General features: G+C 38.1%; 1 protein-coding gene across 6 annotated transcripts in view; it reads left to right on the top strand.

Moving 5' to 3' along the window:
- Positions 1–16,533, top strand: part of EML4 (EMAP like 4) — a 162,205-nt gene that overhangs the window by 87,010 nt on the left and 58,662 nt on the right. For all 6 annotated transcript variants that reach the window (XM_064446131.1, XM_064446132.1, XM_064446130.1 and 3 more), the window contains exons 2-3: positions 504–686; positions 11,922–12,051. In XM_064446131.1, coding sequence (XP_064302201.1) covers positions 504–686; positions 11,922–12,051 — 313 coding nt within the window. The remainder of the gene's footprint in view (positions 1–503; positions 687–11,921; positions 12,052–16,533) is intronic.

Genomic DNA, 16,533 nt, shown 5'->3' with positions numbered 1-16,533 from the left:
TTGATGCAATTAGGTCATGGCTAGCAATACTTGTACGTTCAGCTGGATTTTTTTTTTAACTTTATCTTGCTTTAAAACTCAGGATCACATTTAAAATTCTTCAACAGTTCCAAAAGATATTGCAAAATTTGACCACAATTTTATACCTTTTTAGTTAATTCAGTTGGCTACTCAAATAAGCTTAATTTCAGTTTTCTTTCTACCGGTAAGCATGTTTTTCCTTCTACACCATTCTAACAGAAAACACATTTCCTCTTCTGATTGTAATAGGGCCACACTCCTTAAGCCTTCTGTCTTAGCTAATGATTAGTAATGTTTCTGTCTTGAAGCATTAATTTGTAACATAATATCCATTCCTTCTTTGCCTGAACATGTCTGAACACCTTCAGTATTTCAGAATGGCGCGACAGTCATACTCATGCTGTATATGCTTCTTTCTATGGCTTTTCAGTTAGAACAAAACAGTTAAATGCCTCTTTCTACTCTGTTTTCCTGCTGTACAGATGACAGCATTTCAGCTGCGAGCACATCTGATGTCCAGGACCGTCTTTCAGCCCTGGAGCTGAGAGTACAGCAACAAGAAGATGAAATCACTGTGCTAAAAGCAGCCTTGGCTGATGTGCTAAGGCGTCTTGCTATCTCTGAAGACCATGTAGCTTCTGTGAGAAAATCAGCACCGAGTAAAGGTAAGCCCATATTTGGTAAATTCTTTGTAGAGTCAGAATGTTGTAATTTAGAATGTTCTCCATTGATCACTCCTTTTTTTTTTCCCCTTTTCTGTCTCATTTGGAAAGGCAGGTATATTTTGAGCTGGAGGGGTTAGTTTTTTAAGAGTGGCTTTATAGTGTATGGCTAACAGATATCTGAAATGTTTTTTAATTTTGCTCTTTGCTAACATTTTTGTGTACTTAACACCCCTGAAAATTTACCTTACTACTTGTCAAACAGTTCTTGTTTTAATTTAAATGGTGAAATGCTTTACAACTGCAGTCTCTAACCTGCCACTGGGGGTTCTGGGCCTTACAAGCAGCTCTGAGTCTCAGCTTTGACTTGACCTAGAAGTTGTTCAACTGAAGGGGTGTTTTAGAGGCTACATTTCCCCCTGCTCCTAAATTAAAAAGCGAAACAAAACTAAACAAAAAAAACCCAAAATACTTTGCCACCAAATAAAGAAGTTTTCTGAATATAGTTAATTTTTGTTCATCTACAGCGATAATTCATCAGTACGTTTCTTGTAAGAAGCCACTCGGCAATCTGTCTTTTGCCTAGTGGCTAGTAACTTTTAAATATACAGGATTGTTTAAAAATAAAGATACTAGATGCTGTTTGCACTAATTTTTACATACCTTTTTTTCTGTGAACATTTTCTATTCTGGAGAGCTATCTGAATCAAGTTACTTGAATTTTACTACAACTTAACATTGTGTATTCAGAGAGAACTATGGCTACGTATGTTTATGGTTTATGTTAAGCCTCCGATTAAATAGAAGTTTAGGTCATATTTCAGATAATTCACAGTTCTAATTCACCATAAATGTGTGTATCCCCACCAAACCATGCAGCGCAGAGTTTTCTGGGCTCAATCCCTGTATTTCAGCCTTGAAGTACACCCATTACACTGATACCAGTATAACACTGAACATAGCCTATGTTTGTTTGAATGGTTGCATTATACAGGCTGAAAATGCAAAAGCTGAAAATGCTGAAAGTTTGAATTATTTTAAATGTGGCAGAGAGATCATACTCCTTAATTAAGTGTTTTTGCAGTCTCTCTGCCAGATGGAAGGAAGTGATGATGCTTAATTGGCTTGGGCTCTGAATCCTGCCATTCTCTCTTGCTTGCTAAATGGTAGGCTTTTGTCATCCCTGCTTATAAATGCAGCTTTTATCTACTCGATATGCATCTCTGGTCTCATCAAGATTGAGACTTCCTTTTCTAATTCTGTGTAAGTAGAGCTCTTGCAAGTATTTAGACTAAATCGATCTTTGCTCTCTGCTGTCCATTATGACAAAAGAAAATGTCCAAGTGGAAAACTGTGGCCAAAATGTGTGCAACACAGGACCTTATTCTTCCCATATAAATGCAAATGAGCTGGGCTGTGCACATGCATGGCTGGAGACCTTTGGCTTGGAGCTGTCTAATACCCAGCAAACTCCACGCACAAGCAGGGCACACTTGTTATGTTTGGCAAAATGCCTTGGGACCATCTCCTTACTGGGAGTCTGGGGGTCCTGGGGCCATACCGAGTTCGTCAGGTGAATTTGTTCAGTGAAAAATAAATTAATTACTACTTGGGGGAGGGTGGAAGGTGGATTATCTAAGTATCTTCAGCTTTGTGCTATTAAATCTCTACCAGTTAATGACAACAGCATGTAACTGTGAAGAAAGAGGGGGGTAGGGACAGAGATATAAATATATGAGCTAATACATTGAATTTTAAGTGAGTTATGACTAATTGGCACTGTATTTTATTTGTGGTGGATATGTCCCCATTGTGTTCAGTTGCCTAATACCACCAGGCAATACATTAACTTCACTGTTTATCATTAAACCAGCTGCATATAGATGGTAAAAAGGTGTCACAAAATAAAAGGGTCACAAACAGTCACTGGAATTTGTACAAGTCTAAAATTAGACTTGAAGCACGAGTTTGAGATTAATAGTTATTTAAACTTAAACCTCAGTATTTTAATAAATATTTCAAAACAATTTCATACCTAGCTTTTTGCAATACCTTAGGTTCTGCTTTTGATTTCTGTATTTTAAATTAATTCAATAGATAGAGAATTCTTGAAATGTTTTAAGAGAGAAATGTATTATTTTTGTGAACAGTAGGATTGGCAGAGGAATCTGGATTGTCATACAAAAATAATACTCAAGGAAGTCATTGCTAATTTTTCTTTGAAGTATCTTACGGGTACATAACAGACTCTTACTAGTCAAGTCATGGTTGCTGCAAAGGTAATTGTATTCCTCCAAAACTATTTTTGGTGTTCATGATCCTGTCAAGAATCTGGACTTCTGCATTACAACAATTGCAGTTTCATGGTAAATATTACAGGTAGGTTTTACTTTAAAAAAAAATGCTGAGGCTTTGATTCACAGAAGTATTTGTCTGTACAGCAGCCCTTAAATCCATGCTGACATAAATAATGAGTGAAGAGAATAGATGCGTATGTACTTCTGAATACATTGAGAGATATGTTTAATCTGAAGTATGGCAACACAGCAAGATAAATACTTTTAAAATAAACTGAATTTACAAGAATCGTAGTACCAAAAAGAGCTAACTTGAATCTTTCCATCAAGCAAAAGAGCTTTAATCTGAGTAAGAGGCAATATCTAACCTAGTTTGAAGGCGTCTTTCCTGCTTTGCTTGTTGCTGAGTTTTCTAAAACCTCTCTTTTTTTTTTCTTGTTGCCACCTCGGCTGTGTCTTTGAAAATAGATTTTTCACAGGCTGAAAATAAGTGTTGTGAACAGGCTGTGAATCATGCTGAAAGGGACAAATCCCGATTGCTTTTTCACTGATTTTTCTCATTCAGAAGTTGATGGCCCAATTTAGTGCAAAAAGAGATCTCTTCACCCTTTGTGTTAGTTTATCTGTATTGCATATCTGTGAGCTAATTCTGTTCTTCCTTTTCTTATCCCTTTATTTTAGGTTGACAGATTGAATCAACCATGGCTGAAGCTAAAATTTTTTGCATTATCCATGTAGTCTTTGCTTCATTTTTTTCCTACGCTTCTGCTGCATTCTTATTTTGAACTTAGTCCAGTCTTCAGTGAAAAAAAAATCACATGGACATGGTAGATTTTTATTTTTAACCCATGGGCTAGGGGGTCAGGAGGTCACTACCTATGATTTTGTCTGTCTAGCTCTGCCTCCAAAGCAAGCTGCTCTTCATACAGGGGTAGGTGATTTGTGAACCGAGATAAACTCTGAGATCTCTGAGATTTTTTTTTAGCCACCTTAGTGCCTCCTAGTAAAGCATGAAGTGGAGATACTGTATGAGGGAAATACCTCTAGTAGGGATTGCAACAGAATTAACACTTGTCTGTTATTGCACAGTGAAAAGCAGGCTGGGAGTGCTCACATGTGGCTTGTTTTCCTCTTTAGTATTTCTCAATGCAAAGTCATTCTAAATAGAGAAAATCTTCTCAAAATAAAAAGGCTATGATGGTACTTCTTTATCTCTGCACACAGCTAAGAAAAACTACACAAAGGTGAAATTATGAGGTGCAAAGATAGTGTTGAGGATTAGAAATGTGAAAGGGCTTGATTAGGGAACAGGTCCCCAGCAGCTACAGGGTTTGGGGGGGATTGTAGCGTTATGGGCTTTTGTTTTCCTTTCTTTCTATCTTTCTTCCTTTCTCTCCTTTTTTAATAGATGGTTTGGTAGGAAGAATTTCTTTGAGTTCTCTGCTTTTGGCAGCTCTGCGCTCTTGCTGCCACATGTCCCTGATGCATGATTGATGCTGTTAACATTCACAAAAAGTTCCAAAAACGAAGATTACCTGGACACTGAAGGAAAGGAAGGCATAAAGCAGTCTGGTACTTGCGGCTGCCAGCAAGATAGATTGGCTCACAGCGGGTGCCTGGTAAACCTATTAAAATCTTCCAGGGTGTCAAAATGTGTGTAACAGGAGAATTCATCCCGCAGGCTCTGGGTGTGCAGACAAGTTTGTGGTACACAATGGCACCAGTAAAATATCTCAGACTAATCATATCACTGGGGTATGAGCTCTTGCCTGAAGAAGTGGCCATCTACCAGAAAGTACATCTGATATCTGCCTATATAGAATCAGAGTTCATGTCCTTTTTCTGGATTCGGAAGTAATGAAGAGGCTTGTCACAGGTTAAACCTTTGGAGGAACATTTCCTATTGCTTGGACAAGAATTGATATCAAATAACTCATATGCAAATTCAATTTACAAAGTGAAATTGAAACAGTGGATGGCAGTTTGCAGGGAGGGTCTTCCGTGACAATGCGGGCTGGCAGACTAGGGGGCATTTATTTTGCTTAAAGCAGTGATCTTGGGGACCTGCAAAAGCCGCTATCTACTGGAAATGCAGTTTATTGGAGGGTTTTTTCCTTCCCTTTGTGCAGTGGATTTTTATAATAGGAACCTGGGCAGTTTTCCTTGCTTTCCTGCTCCCTTCTCGCATGTGAAATAGTGTGTATCTTCAATAGCAAAAATCCTAAGTACTGTCCTGCATCAAATTCCATGTAATTGCAAAGCACTTCAGATGTAATTTTTACCTTATCTCAGTAATGGTTTCATTTCAATAATGTTAAGTAATTTGGGTTTATATCAACAAAAATTCACTTCAGGTGTTCAGCAAGCTTCATTAATGAAAGCAAAAGATAGACTTGCATTTGTGGTTTTATTCTTAACACATTTTAATGTGCAGAATTGTACTAACAACTGGCTACATGTTTATGTTGTCTGTTCAGTAAATGTTAAAGGAACAGGAAGTGGAAGTGTAGGTAGAAAGATGCTTGTGGTAGAGGTAGGATATAGGCTTCTGTCTACGATATTAAAACTAACCTGGCAAGCTTGTATGTGTGTCATTTTACTCATGGGAATAGTCCAATTGAAGTCTGCAGGCTGTATGCTCACATAACACATGATGATGCTCTTGAGGTCTTAATGGATTTTCCAGGTATTGGTCTTAGTGCCATCTGTTCTTTCTGCCTTAAAATTATTTTTTCTGCGTTTCTTCCCCATTTTTTTTCCTATCTTCTCCTCCATCTTCTTTAATGTTTTCTTTTTCTTCTGTTATACTTACTATTCTTGCTGTTCTTCATATATTTGCCTTTATTTAAATAATTTGGATCCAGAGGGCATTAATGAACTAGGGGTCACTAACTGGCTAAACTAAGTTTAAGGAAAAAGAACTGAAGAAGAAAGTTGAAAATTTTTTAAGTTCTGTAACGTAATAATCTTGTTCATTGGAGAAGATACTCGGAGCATTGTAGAGGAGTGTTTTTCAGTTGTGGTGGTAAGTGTCCTTATTCTTTTTCCATATGCTTCTTACAGTTTTGGACATGTTTTGTGCATTTGTGTGCTTTTTTAGAACTGTGTGGGCAAATTCTGCTGAGTGGTACTCTGCTGTTCTCCATGATGCTTCTCAAACTAAGAATTGCAATGTTGGAAGAGTTAAATGGTGCCACTAACTTTTTAAAGTAAAACCTGCTTGGGTAGCTCTTTCATCACCGTTTGCCAGAGTATATCAAATTGTTTCACGCTACCATAGTTAAATTTTTTTTTTCCTCTGCTTGGGTATAACTCATTTGGCAATTGGTTGAGGAAGTAGATGGTGCCTCTGGGAAAGTACAGCAAAATAATAAGATGGTAGGGAGGGAGGAGGAAAAGGTCTGTGTGGTTTGGGTAAGTAATTGCCTGTCCCATGCCAAAGAAGTCTTCAGTTTCCCTGAGTAGTATGTTTTAAAATGCCTGCCCAAAAATCCAAGTGTCAGAGCAGGGGCATGGGTCCCCTAGACTCTTAAGAGCATAACACCTGAAAAGCTACTTTTATGTCTATGGGAAGATCAGTTATAGTTAGAAATGTGTGTGTTGACAGGTTAAGTCACTAGCTATAAAAATCTTATAGGGAATCTCTAAATAAATATTCAATTATTCTAAATTTATTTAATTGTAGTTAATTTACCTACCTGTTGGGAGGGATTCACTTGCATCTCAAGAGGTGTATGCATTAGCTATACATTCTCAAACTGTTGCATATTGACATGCCTCTGTCAGATAGTTCTTTCCTTTTAATACGAAATGACAAATAACGTATGTTTAATTGCCAATTGTCAGTTCAGATTTGTGAAATTGGGCTTCAGTTAAAAAAACCATAGAAAACATCTGATTTTTTTTAGCTACATATAATTGTTGCAAGAATAACAGTTTGTCAAAACATAATTTTGTCTTAAAATGGGATTATTAAACAAGATGAAGTATAACCCATAGGTAGTGAACTGAATTATTTTTTCCTGATTAATGTTGATCATTATTTGAGAACTAGTATCTTGCCCTGACCTGTAACACTTGTTCATGTGGTAGAAGAGCACATCTGTTTTCTACTTAAGAAGTCTCAATCAGAATTTGACTCTTACATAGTAAGTGAAGTAGTTGAGTAAAACAAAATGCTGAGGAAAATTTTCCCCTACCCTTCAGAATACAGCACTGTTTTTTTGAAGAGTTTTAGTGCTCCCAAGCTATTTTTTTGCCAGCTTCTTCCATGAGCTGAGGGACTTGACAGTCTTTGAAACAATTTGGTACAATTTATTATAACATCTTGAAGTAAGTTTGGGATTTGTCATAACTTCTAGTTTATTTTTGATGTCTTTATTTTAGGAAGGAAGTGCAGATAAAATCTTCTGTTTTGCCACGCTTAGAACTATTTCAGTCTGTTTTTCTGTGGCTCACCTGTGTGGATTCTCTGGTGACTAATAGTGTGGTTGAAGATACACTGTACGGTTCTTTAGTAAGAGTACTAAATTTGGTTTCCTGCCCTTCAAGCCATCAGTTTTATTTGTACAAAACCCCATGGCATGTAATATATTTGAAATATAGAAATCTTTGTCAAGTTTTGCTGAGAATGAAGTATTCTAAGCTCGCTGAAGGACTTGAATATTGTGTGCCTTATTGTAGAGGAAAAAAAAGGGGTGGGAGGCAAGCTGAAAGAAAAACAGTAGAAGTAAATCCTTTTTTTTTTTTTTTGTAACAAGTAATTTCTTGAGCTTTTTCTTTTAAATCCACTTGAATGAAGTGTCCAGGTAAGTTATTTTAATGTAGCTGTAGCTACTTACTTTAAATTTAAATTACCTGAAGAAGAAAAAGAAGGGTCTGGTTTTTCTTTGGAAAAAAGGCAGTTTACCTTTCAGGATATCAGCAAATACAAAGATATTAAGCAAATAATTATTCCAGTTAACACAATTGATAACAACATAAAGTATATTTTAATTAAAAAAACACCTGTAACACTTGGGTTTGGGAAAAAGTAGTGAATTATTAACTGTTCCTCAGCTCCAGTACCTTATATGTATGTGTGGAAATAAAAGCTATCATGTTATTACAGGACATGCGTTTTCAAAACTTACCACTGTCTCTTACTGCTTGGCTTCAGTTTTTCCCCAGTTAGCTAATCAAGGCTGATAAAGAGTTGGAAATAGATTCTTGGTTTATTGCGGTCTGTTTTTTCTAATCCTACTTATCTTTCATTCACACACTTGTATACTTGACAGATGTTAATGAAATACTTCTTTTGAACTCAGCAGATACTATTCTATGAAAATTATCAGAACAGAGATGAATCCATTAACCATAAAAGACACTTTTTACCACTTTGATCCTGCATATTTGGCGTTAATCCTGGTCACCATATACTGACTTTCATTTTATGTTCAGTTTATGTCTGGCTTTTGTTCCAAACTAACAGATAAAGCTGAGTGCTGTTCAGTCTGAGAAATTTCAGACTGTTTATGCTAGCAGGTGACGTATGACACAATATTGGCAGAGTTGTGCAATCTGAGTGCTGAGAGAGCTCAATTGATGTAGTCTATTGATCTGGAATTTGTGTTCTCCTGTGCTGCTTTATTTCCCAGGTCTCTGAAGCAAAGTTGCTTGACTGCTATGAAGGACTGTCTCTGCAATGAAGACGGTTATAGTGCTGATCATTTTTTGACATCTCTTGACTGTAAAAATACTCTGATTAAAAGTCACGAAGAGAGCTGCATGGTTTGGGACCAGTGTGTTGGCTTCCCACGGCTTCTGACCTGGCTGGGAGGATCCTGGTTGTGTGTGTCTGACCCCGTGGGCAGGCAGGCTTCACTGCTCCACTGCCTGGGATGTGCACAGGGCTTACACTTGTCCTTCCTTCACATAGCTTAAAATTGTAATGCTTTTTTTTTTTGTAATGTATAATTGCAGATTAATTGAATTTTTAATTTTTTTCCCTTTAAAAATAAGTATTCTAAAGGCCACTTTTGAATATCTAGTTAAAATGGAATATATTAGAGAGCCTGGAAGGGGCTTATTTTTAAGGGTGTTGGGTTTGGGGGTTTTTGTTTGGGGTGGTTTTTTTTGTTGTTGTTGTTGTTTACATTTTATTGCACATTGAGTGTAGCGCACTCAACTGTGCCTGACCAAGGTTTTGTTCTGGAGTGTAAGAAAGCCTGATATATTTTTGACACTTGAAAAAAATCTGTCAGTGCAGTTTTTCCTAGATCTTGATGTTTCATTCCGTGTCCAGATATTTCGGTCATTTTTTCAAGAAATGAACGATTCAAGAGGTCTGGGTTATGTGTAATTGTTAGTCATTTCACAAAGGTTGTTTTTACTTTGAACAATCTTAATCTCAAACTTAATTTTGGATGCTACTTGTTGAAATTAGTAAGTACTCTGCAGATCTACCATCATCATCCACTTTACTGAGAAATAACTGAAAATTGGCCATATGGGTCCTTTTTTTTATTATTCTTGCATTCGTCGTTGCATGGAGCAGAGCATATTCCTGTCATGAGTATACACGATGAACAGTTTTATTTGTCGTCAGTTTTGTCCTTGGACGTAAGCAGGAACTAAAGCTTTTTGTACTTTTAGCAGGGGGAATTCTTCTAGATACCATCAGTGAACAAAATAGTAATGTGCTCCTTGCTTGAGAAAACAGAGCAATTCCCCCCCCCCCCAGTCTTAAGTTCCTGTACCCTGTCTGTAGCACCACTGTTCTTTATGCTTTCCACTGAATGCTTTCCCCACTGTACTGAGAATTACTGCTATTACGTCTCCTGATCCACATTTATGGAAAGCCATGCTAGTGCTGGTTGGAGAGCCGTTGATCTATTACGATGAGCAGATGGAGATGTTAAGGTCGTATGCAGTTCAAGAGTGAATCATAGGCCTTGATATTATGCATCCCCACAAAGAAGATGGTTTACTTTGTCACTGAAAATAAAAGAAGCTAATTTATAGGCTTGTAATACTAAAAGTGCTTTTTAAGCTCATGCACTTTTGTTCTTGCATCTAAGTAACACAGGGGGGTAAAAATCTCTTGAGCTTTAGAGGTTTTGTACAGTGTATTAACTTTAAAAATAAAATCTGTATTCCAAATGTGAATGTTGCACATAAAAGCCTCTAAGAAGTACTGGTTGGAAGGAATCACTCTAAGTTGATTTATGCAGAATTTAGGAAGAACAATAATGATCTTTGCAGTGTTTCTGTGTGTCTTTACTTTCTTCAGATCTACTTTATTCTCGTTTCTGCCTGGGCTATTCTGCATGCTCCTTTTGGCTTTCCTGATCTGAATTTCAGATGTGGTCACATGCTGTTTGGTGTGTTTGAAGCAGTATATGGTTAGCGCAGGTCAGCCCATTTCTGCCTCCATCCAAATAGTTCTGAAATCTAATATTCCCTTGATGGGTATCTCTCATATGTAAAGTTCTTGTTTAAAATAAGAATTAATTTGCCTCTCAGCCTGCCTGATAGAGCTGTGATGTGACAAACGGACCAAATGCTGTTCAAATGGTGCATCTCTGTGAGTTAGCCCCAGTGCAGAGAGTAGTCGATTCTCCCCGAGTGCGTTTTTACTCCTCACTTTTATCTTTAATGTATTGCCTCATGCCTTATCTATCTCACACTATTCCAAGCCTGCCATGAACACAGACATGTTATTTTCCTGTCAATTGTGTCCTTCATGCTTGTTGCTCAAGTCAGAGTGGCTGGACATCACGACCCCATGAGATGCAGTAACAACTTGCTGTTTGTGAAATGGGAATGTGGCACAGAGATGGGGTCAAAAGTGACTGCTGATACTTAAATGCTTAATGTGAGGTTAGCCCAGGGATTTTTTCAGGGCATGTAATGCTTCAGAGGGGAAAAGCACAAGTTTAGCACTTGGGGGGAGGAGGGAGTAGAACTCTTTTCTGAGTAAAACCTTAGAAATCAGACAGGCACTCAGAAAAGGAGAGAGACGCAATGAGTGGGAGAGGGTGAAATGTCAGATTTGAGTAAAATGCTGTGTGTTTCACTGACGGTCTGTGGCAGCGGCAGGTCTGGGAGCTGATCGCCAAGCTAGTGTTCAGCTCTTTAAATAGAAGAGCCTTCACTCCCCCTGTCATCCTTGCAATCCCCTCCCACATTCACTGCATAGTTTCAAACTTCTGCAATGAGTGAAGTGGGCATCTGACAGACAACAGTCTTCTTCACATATGCAGTCATGATTCATCCCTGGAGGGAGCCTGTAATGTTCACTGGATGGGGCAGATGTTCTACAGAATAAATTACCAGAAATTTAATAACTATACCATAGGGCGTATGCTCAAAGGTCAGTAGCTTTTTAAGATGGAAGGGTAGCTGAAAATCTTGATTTTTTGAATCTTTAGAAACACAACCCTTGAATAACTGAATAATTCTTTCAGTATAGAGAGGACTTCTGTCTGCAACTTCTTTGAACATTAGGAAAAAAAGCAAATTGAAAGCAAAAAAACCTTATGGTATTATCTGAGCTGTGATGGTTTTGAACAACAGAGTTGAAATAATCAGATCTGCTGTCCTACAGCTGTTGGAGCTACCAGGTTCCCAAGGCTAGCCATAATCTATTTCTCCCTGTGGATCACAACTGGAAAGAGACGTGGTGTGTTGCTGAATTAAAGTATTTGCTGGCAGCATGGCAGTAGAAAAGCTGACCCCTATCAGAGCATATTCTTCCTTTAGTGCCCCAGGTCTCCCATCTCCAGCTGCCTAGGCTAAGGCTTTCATGAATGTATGTTGCTGGATATAAGCTCGATGTTTGTCATGAATGCTGGGGCTGCTGCTGTGTGATACCAGGTCCACATCTGAGAGCTTCTGGTCTTTTTGGTGGATCTCTGGATACAGCTGTAAAATCTTGTGTTCTTCAATATTGTTTTTCTAGGTCAGCCAAGCCTCCGAGAAGCTATCTCGATGTCATGTATAACTAATGGGAGTACAGGAAGCAGGAAAACAAGCCACAGTTCCTCTGTTTCTGTTGCCAGAAAAGAAACACTTTCATCTGCTGCAAAAAGGTACCAACTTGTTATTAAAATTGAAATTATATTAAAAAAAAAAACAACACAAAAACCCCAACACAAACTGAGCAAGACACTGATTTTTGCCTCTGCATGACCCTCAGCAGAGCTTCCTGAAGTCTAGTAAGGCACAAATAAACTTTGGAGATGTACCATGTTGTTGGGCTGCTTACAGCAGGGTTCTAAGAAGAATTTCTAAACGGGGAGTATTTCTATAGTGTCCAAGATGCATTCTCACTAAGGGACAGAAAAGGCAAATGTATTTCCAATAGAAATGGAAATTTTTTTTCTTCTGGTATTCATCTGCATCTTTATTTTCTTTTTCAAGGAAATTAAAGGACAAAACTGACTCCATTGTCTGGAGTGTAAATACTAGGCAATAGCAAAATAGCTATGGAACAATACTGAATTGTGTAGGATAAAAGTTTACATTTTTGTGTAGAAGATCTTAACCCAAAATATGGCTGCTTATTCTTTATGAAGAATATCTGTGTCAGATCTCAAATGTGTAGAAATAACAGTTCTTGAGTATTTGTAAGTTAAATGAGCTAAGTGCCAAACAGTAGCTTTTTTTCCTCCATGTAATGGTTTCAGCTGCATACAGTAAACAAAGTGTTTGTAAAACTACTTCCTTCTGTGAGTCTTTTAGATAGTGGTTACATGGCTTCTTTAATCAATAGGTTTTACACCTATCCCTGTTTGTTGGGAAGAACAGGCTGCCAGATACAGCCACAGGACAAGAATACTCTAATGTATAACTGTGGTAAACGATGTGAATCCATTCTTGGCCTCTGTAGAGTACTCTGGTAACTCCAGCGGCTGGTTTATCTTCTAGTGTGGATGTAAATACTGTGCTATACAAGAAGACAGGGAATTATATACTTCAGGGAATAAAAATGCTATATGCAAATACAAACTATGTGAGAAGAAACCAGAAAAAGTTTTAGTGCCTTTGGAATTTGGAAAGCAAGGGTAATGCCCTGCTCTTCGCTCTTCTCCATTGTGTAGCATTGTGTATCTTTTTATTGAATCCTTATGTTTACTTTCAACAATAAATCAGAAAGCAATCACTGTATGTCTCTATCTGCTAGTGACAGGCACTGGGACAAAAGACATTCCTGCAGGAAGGTATTTCTTAGTTAGCACTTTTCCATTAATCTTACCCCTGTGGCTCCTGGCACTTTGATGAGAGCCAGTCCAGTTCCCGTGGTGTTCAGCTTGCATTTGCACTGAATCACCTTCTTGATTCATTGGCTGCTCAACACTTGACTACAGAAGAAGAGCAGAGTGGAGTGGCTGGCATCCCCTTCATCTGAGTTAAGGTTTTTAAAAGGAGACCTGGGTAGGCCAAAAGAGGAAAGCATTAATATGCAGCTCTCCTCAGGCACCCAAATAACTGTCCAGGGGAGGTTTTGGCACTTACAGTGCATCTGAAGATGTGTGAAGGCTTGTTTTAGGAAGGTTTAAGTCCCCTCTTTAGTCTTCAGCAGTTCTTTTCACTCTCCTTTTACATTCTTCCTTGAAATTTGTTTGGGATTTGGAAAAAAATAGACTTGCCCTTTTGTAAAATTACTAACTCAAGAAAGGTGAAAGAAAATGTCAAATCTCAGGCTTTGTGGTTTTTTAACAGCAAAACTGTTCAGTACCAAATAGTGTTCTTAGTAGGAGACATAAGGGCACGTCGATAGTAGTCCCATTTCCTTAGTTAGGGCAAACGTGTCTATTTCTAACATCCTTGTCATGTTTGAAAAGGAGGGAGTCCAAAGGAGAGTATCAGCTGGGCATGGGATGCTTCACCCCACCTTGTCCAGGCTTTTCTTCAGGCTGGAGGCTGAACCGGTGCAGCAGGTGGACAAGGTCATCTGTTGATGTAGAATTACACTTCAGTTACCAAACAGCCCCCATAACCTGCCTATAGCTTTTCATGTTCTAAATATATGTAGCCATACATCTAGTCACAAATAACAGAAGGTCTGCTTGTGTCCAAACTATTACTGTTGTTGAAGTTTAGTGTCTGTATTTTGTGCGGTCTTAAGATTGTACGTTTCTGGGGCTCTGGCCTCCGTAGTAGACCTCCTGTCTCTGAGAATTTCTTCTGTTTCATTTCGTGGACTGTTTAATCCTTGTCTGCCACCTTGAACACTGAGTTCATGGAGATGATCTGATGGTTCTGTGGCTGTCCAGCAGCAATATGTCTCATTTCAACAAAAGCACGCTAAAATATCAGCTGTCGCTAAAACCAAAGCCCAGGGATGTACCACAAACAACAGGCAGATGATGTCCCATTGACAGAGATGAAGTCATGTACATGTTGGGAAAACTTCAGCCCTGTAGTCTGGAGCTGACTTGTGATAGAGGTGTCAAAACACTTTAGAACAAAGCAAATGCTGCATCCCTTGTACTATGACTAGAGTTGGAAACAGGTTTGTATTTTGTACTGCAGATGACTGTCGCAAAGACCTGCTTGATCATTTTCCTTAGGACTAACATTCTTCTGAAAATGGCTGCTGGTAAGAATAGTCTTCATGTTTCGGAATGACCACCCTCCACATTGTGGTCCAAAGGATGAAACATTGTGTTAAGTGAAATTAGAGAATCTGCAAAATTATGATGAGTAGTAATAGATCTCAACTACTCACATGTAGACTGAAAAAATGCCTCATTGAACTGGGATTTGGAAAAGGTTTTTGGTCGCGTTAAATGACTGCTTCCCAGAACAACTAGTCTTTAGAAACCCACAAAAAATGGTGCTGTTCTTGGTTTGGTTTCAGTTGTTGCACAAGACCTAGTTCAAGAGGTATTAGTGGGAGAGGTACTCTGTAATAGCAGTCATAATAAAATTAAGCTGAAGATTTTAGCAGGAAAGAGCAAATCAGATAAATTCAGCACAAAGATATTCGATACCAAGACTGCCACATGTCTACATAATTTACTTTTGCATTAAAATGGCAGTCAGAAAAAGAAGGCCACTTGCAACCTGGTGGTTTGGAACCCAAGGTATACCTTGCCCTGCAATTCAGGGAAACCAGAGTGGTCCAGTGACTCTCGTGGTCCAACAGAGAAGTTAAGGCATGAACCTAATGGCAGAGGTGTGAAACGGATAGTCCACAGCTGACAAGCTTGGTGAAGTCATTGAAGAGATTCCCACACTTGAACCTGTGGTTTCTCAGAGATGGATCAGATGAGCTAAATGAGTTTGGGTAAGAACACAGAAAATATGAGACCTAATTGATAGGTAATATGCTGCTGTCAGTGAGTAGCATTCATCTGAGCATGCTGGAGGAACACAGAGGTGAATTTCAGGATTGCTGGTGTGTCATTGTAAACAGGATATTACAAAAAGTATGGGAAAGGGACCGCAAGTAATGACCTCACTGATGAGCTCTTTTATGCCACCATCAGAGACAGAGCATGGTGCCAGGTGAGTTATTGTCCTAACCAAGCAGGACCATTCCTTGTCAACTTGTGAGCTGGAGTTATGGAAGTCATTATGTTTGTGTATTCTGCCTCCTCCCGTGTCCTTCATCTCTTTTATTATTATTAGACTGTACTTTGAAATCTGCAAGTAGACGGAAAGTGAAAATTGGAAGCATGTCTTCCTGAAAGGTGATAATTTTTTTTGTGTTAAGAAGAGGTCTGTCCTAGTAGACGGACTTTGTTGTGAGAAATCTTGCATTTATGGGAGAATGAATGCAAAGGTCTATGAGTGTACCTGTCGGAGTAGGAATAGACTCTTGTTTTCTTTAGTGATGACATTCCTAGAATTTATTTTGCTATGCTGCATTTCTTGCCACAGACTGCAAAAAGATTAAGATTGTGTAGTGGGCTTTTGCATCCAGCAATGCAAGCTAAGTCTTCTGATTAAAAAAATAATAATTTTAATGCTTCCAGTTAATTAAGGACTTCTGGCTACAAATTATTAACCAAAACCCCACAGTTCTTCAAGCTCTGTTCTCTGTGATCACATATATGCCCTCAAGAAATGTGAAAGCTCTTTCTGTTTTGTTTTCATCTGTTTTTCTGAAAATAAAATGTAACTTTGATGGATTATATTGACATTTTTAACTAGTTAATATGGTTTACAGAAGAAATCCTGAGTGATCCTTATAAATGTATTTTGGATTTTATATTATTTTTCATGTTTTGACCTGTTCTTCAATTCTTCTTTGGAAGCATTTAGAAAAGTTGAACTCAGATTAAGCGTCGAGGGATTTATCTCAGTGGTAGATGATATATGTTAATTGAAATAACAAATGAAACAAAAAGAGGCTCCTAGGAATGTTATATTAAAATCGGGGGTCCATTTTTATTAATTTATTTTTAATGTTGTCTTACTGTTTTTCATTGTTTTATGGGGAAAGGTAAATGGAAACACAAATATTTATTACTATACAAGGGGGGGGATTGGTGTAAGCAAATAGAAATCTGGATTCTCCCCTTCAGAAAGATACTGTTTCTTTTTTACTTTGCAGGTTACTT

This window comes from Phalacrocorax carbo, chromosome 3 (genome assembly GCF_963921805.1).
Source record: "Phalacrocorax carbo chromosome 3, bPhaCar2.1, whole genome shotgun sequence".
Classification (NCBI taxonomy): domain Eukaryota; kingdom Metazoa; phylum Chordata; class Aves; order Suliformes; family Phalacrocoracidae; genus Phalacrocorax; species Phalacrocorax carbo.
The sequence above is the reverse complement of the archived record's forward strand: the minus strand, read 5'-3'. Positions and strand labels throughout refer to the sequence as shown.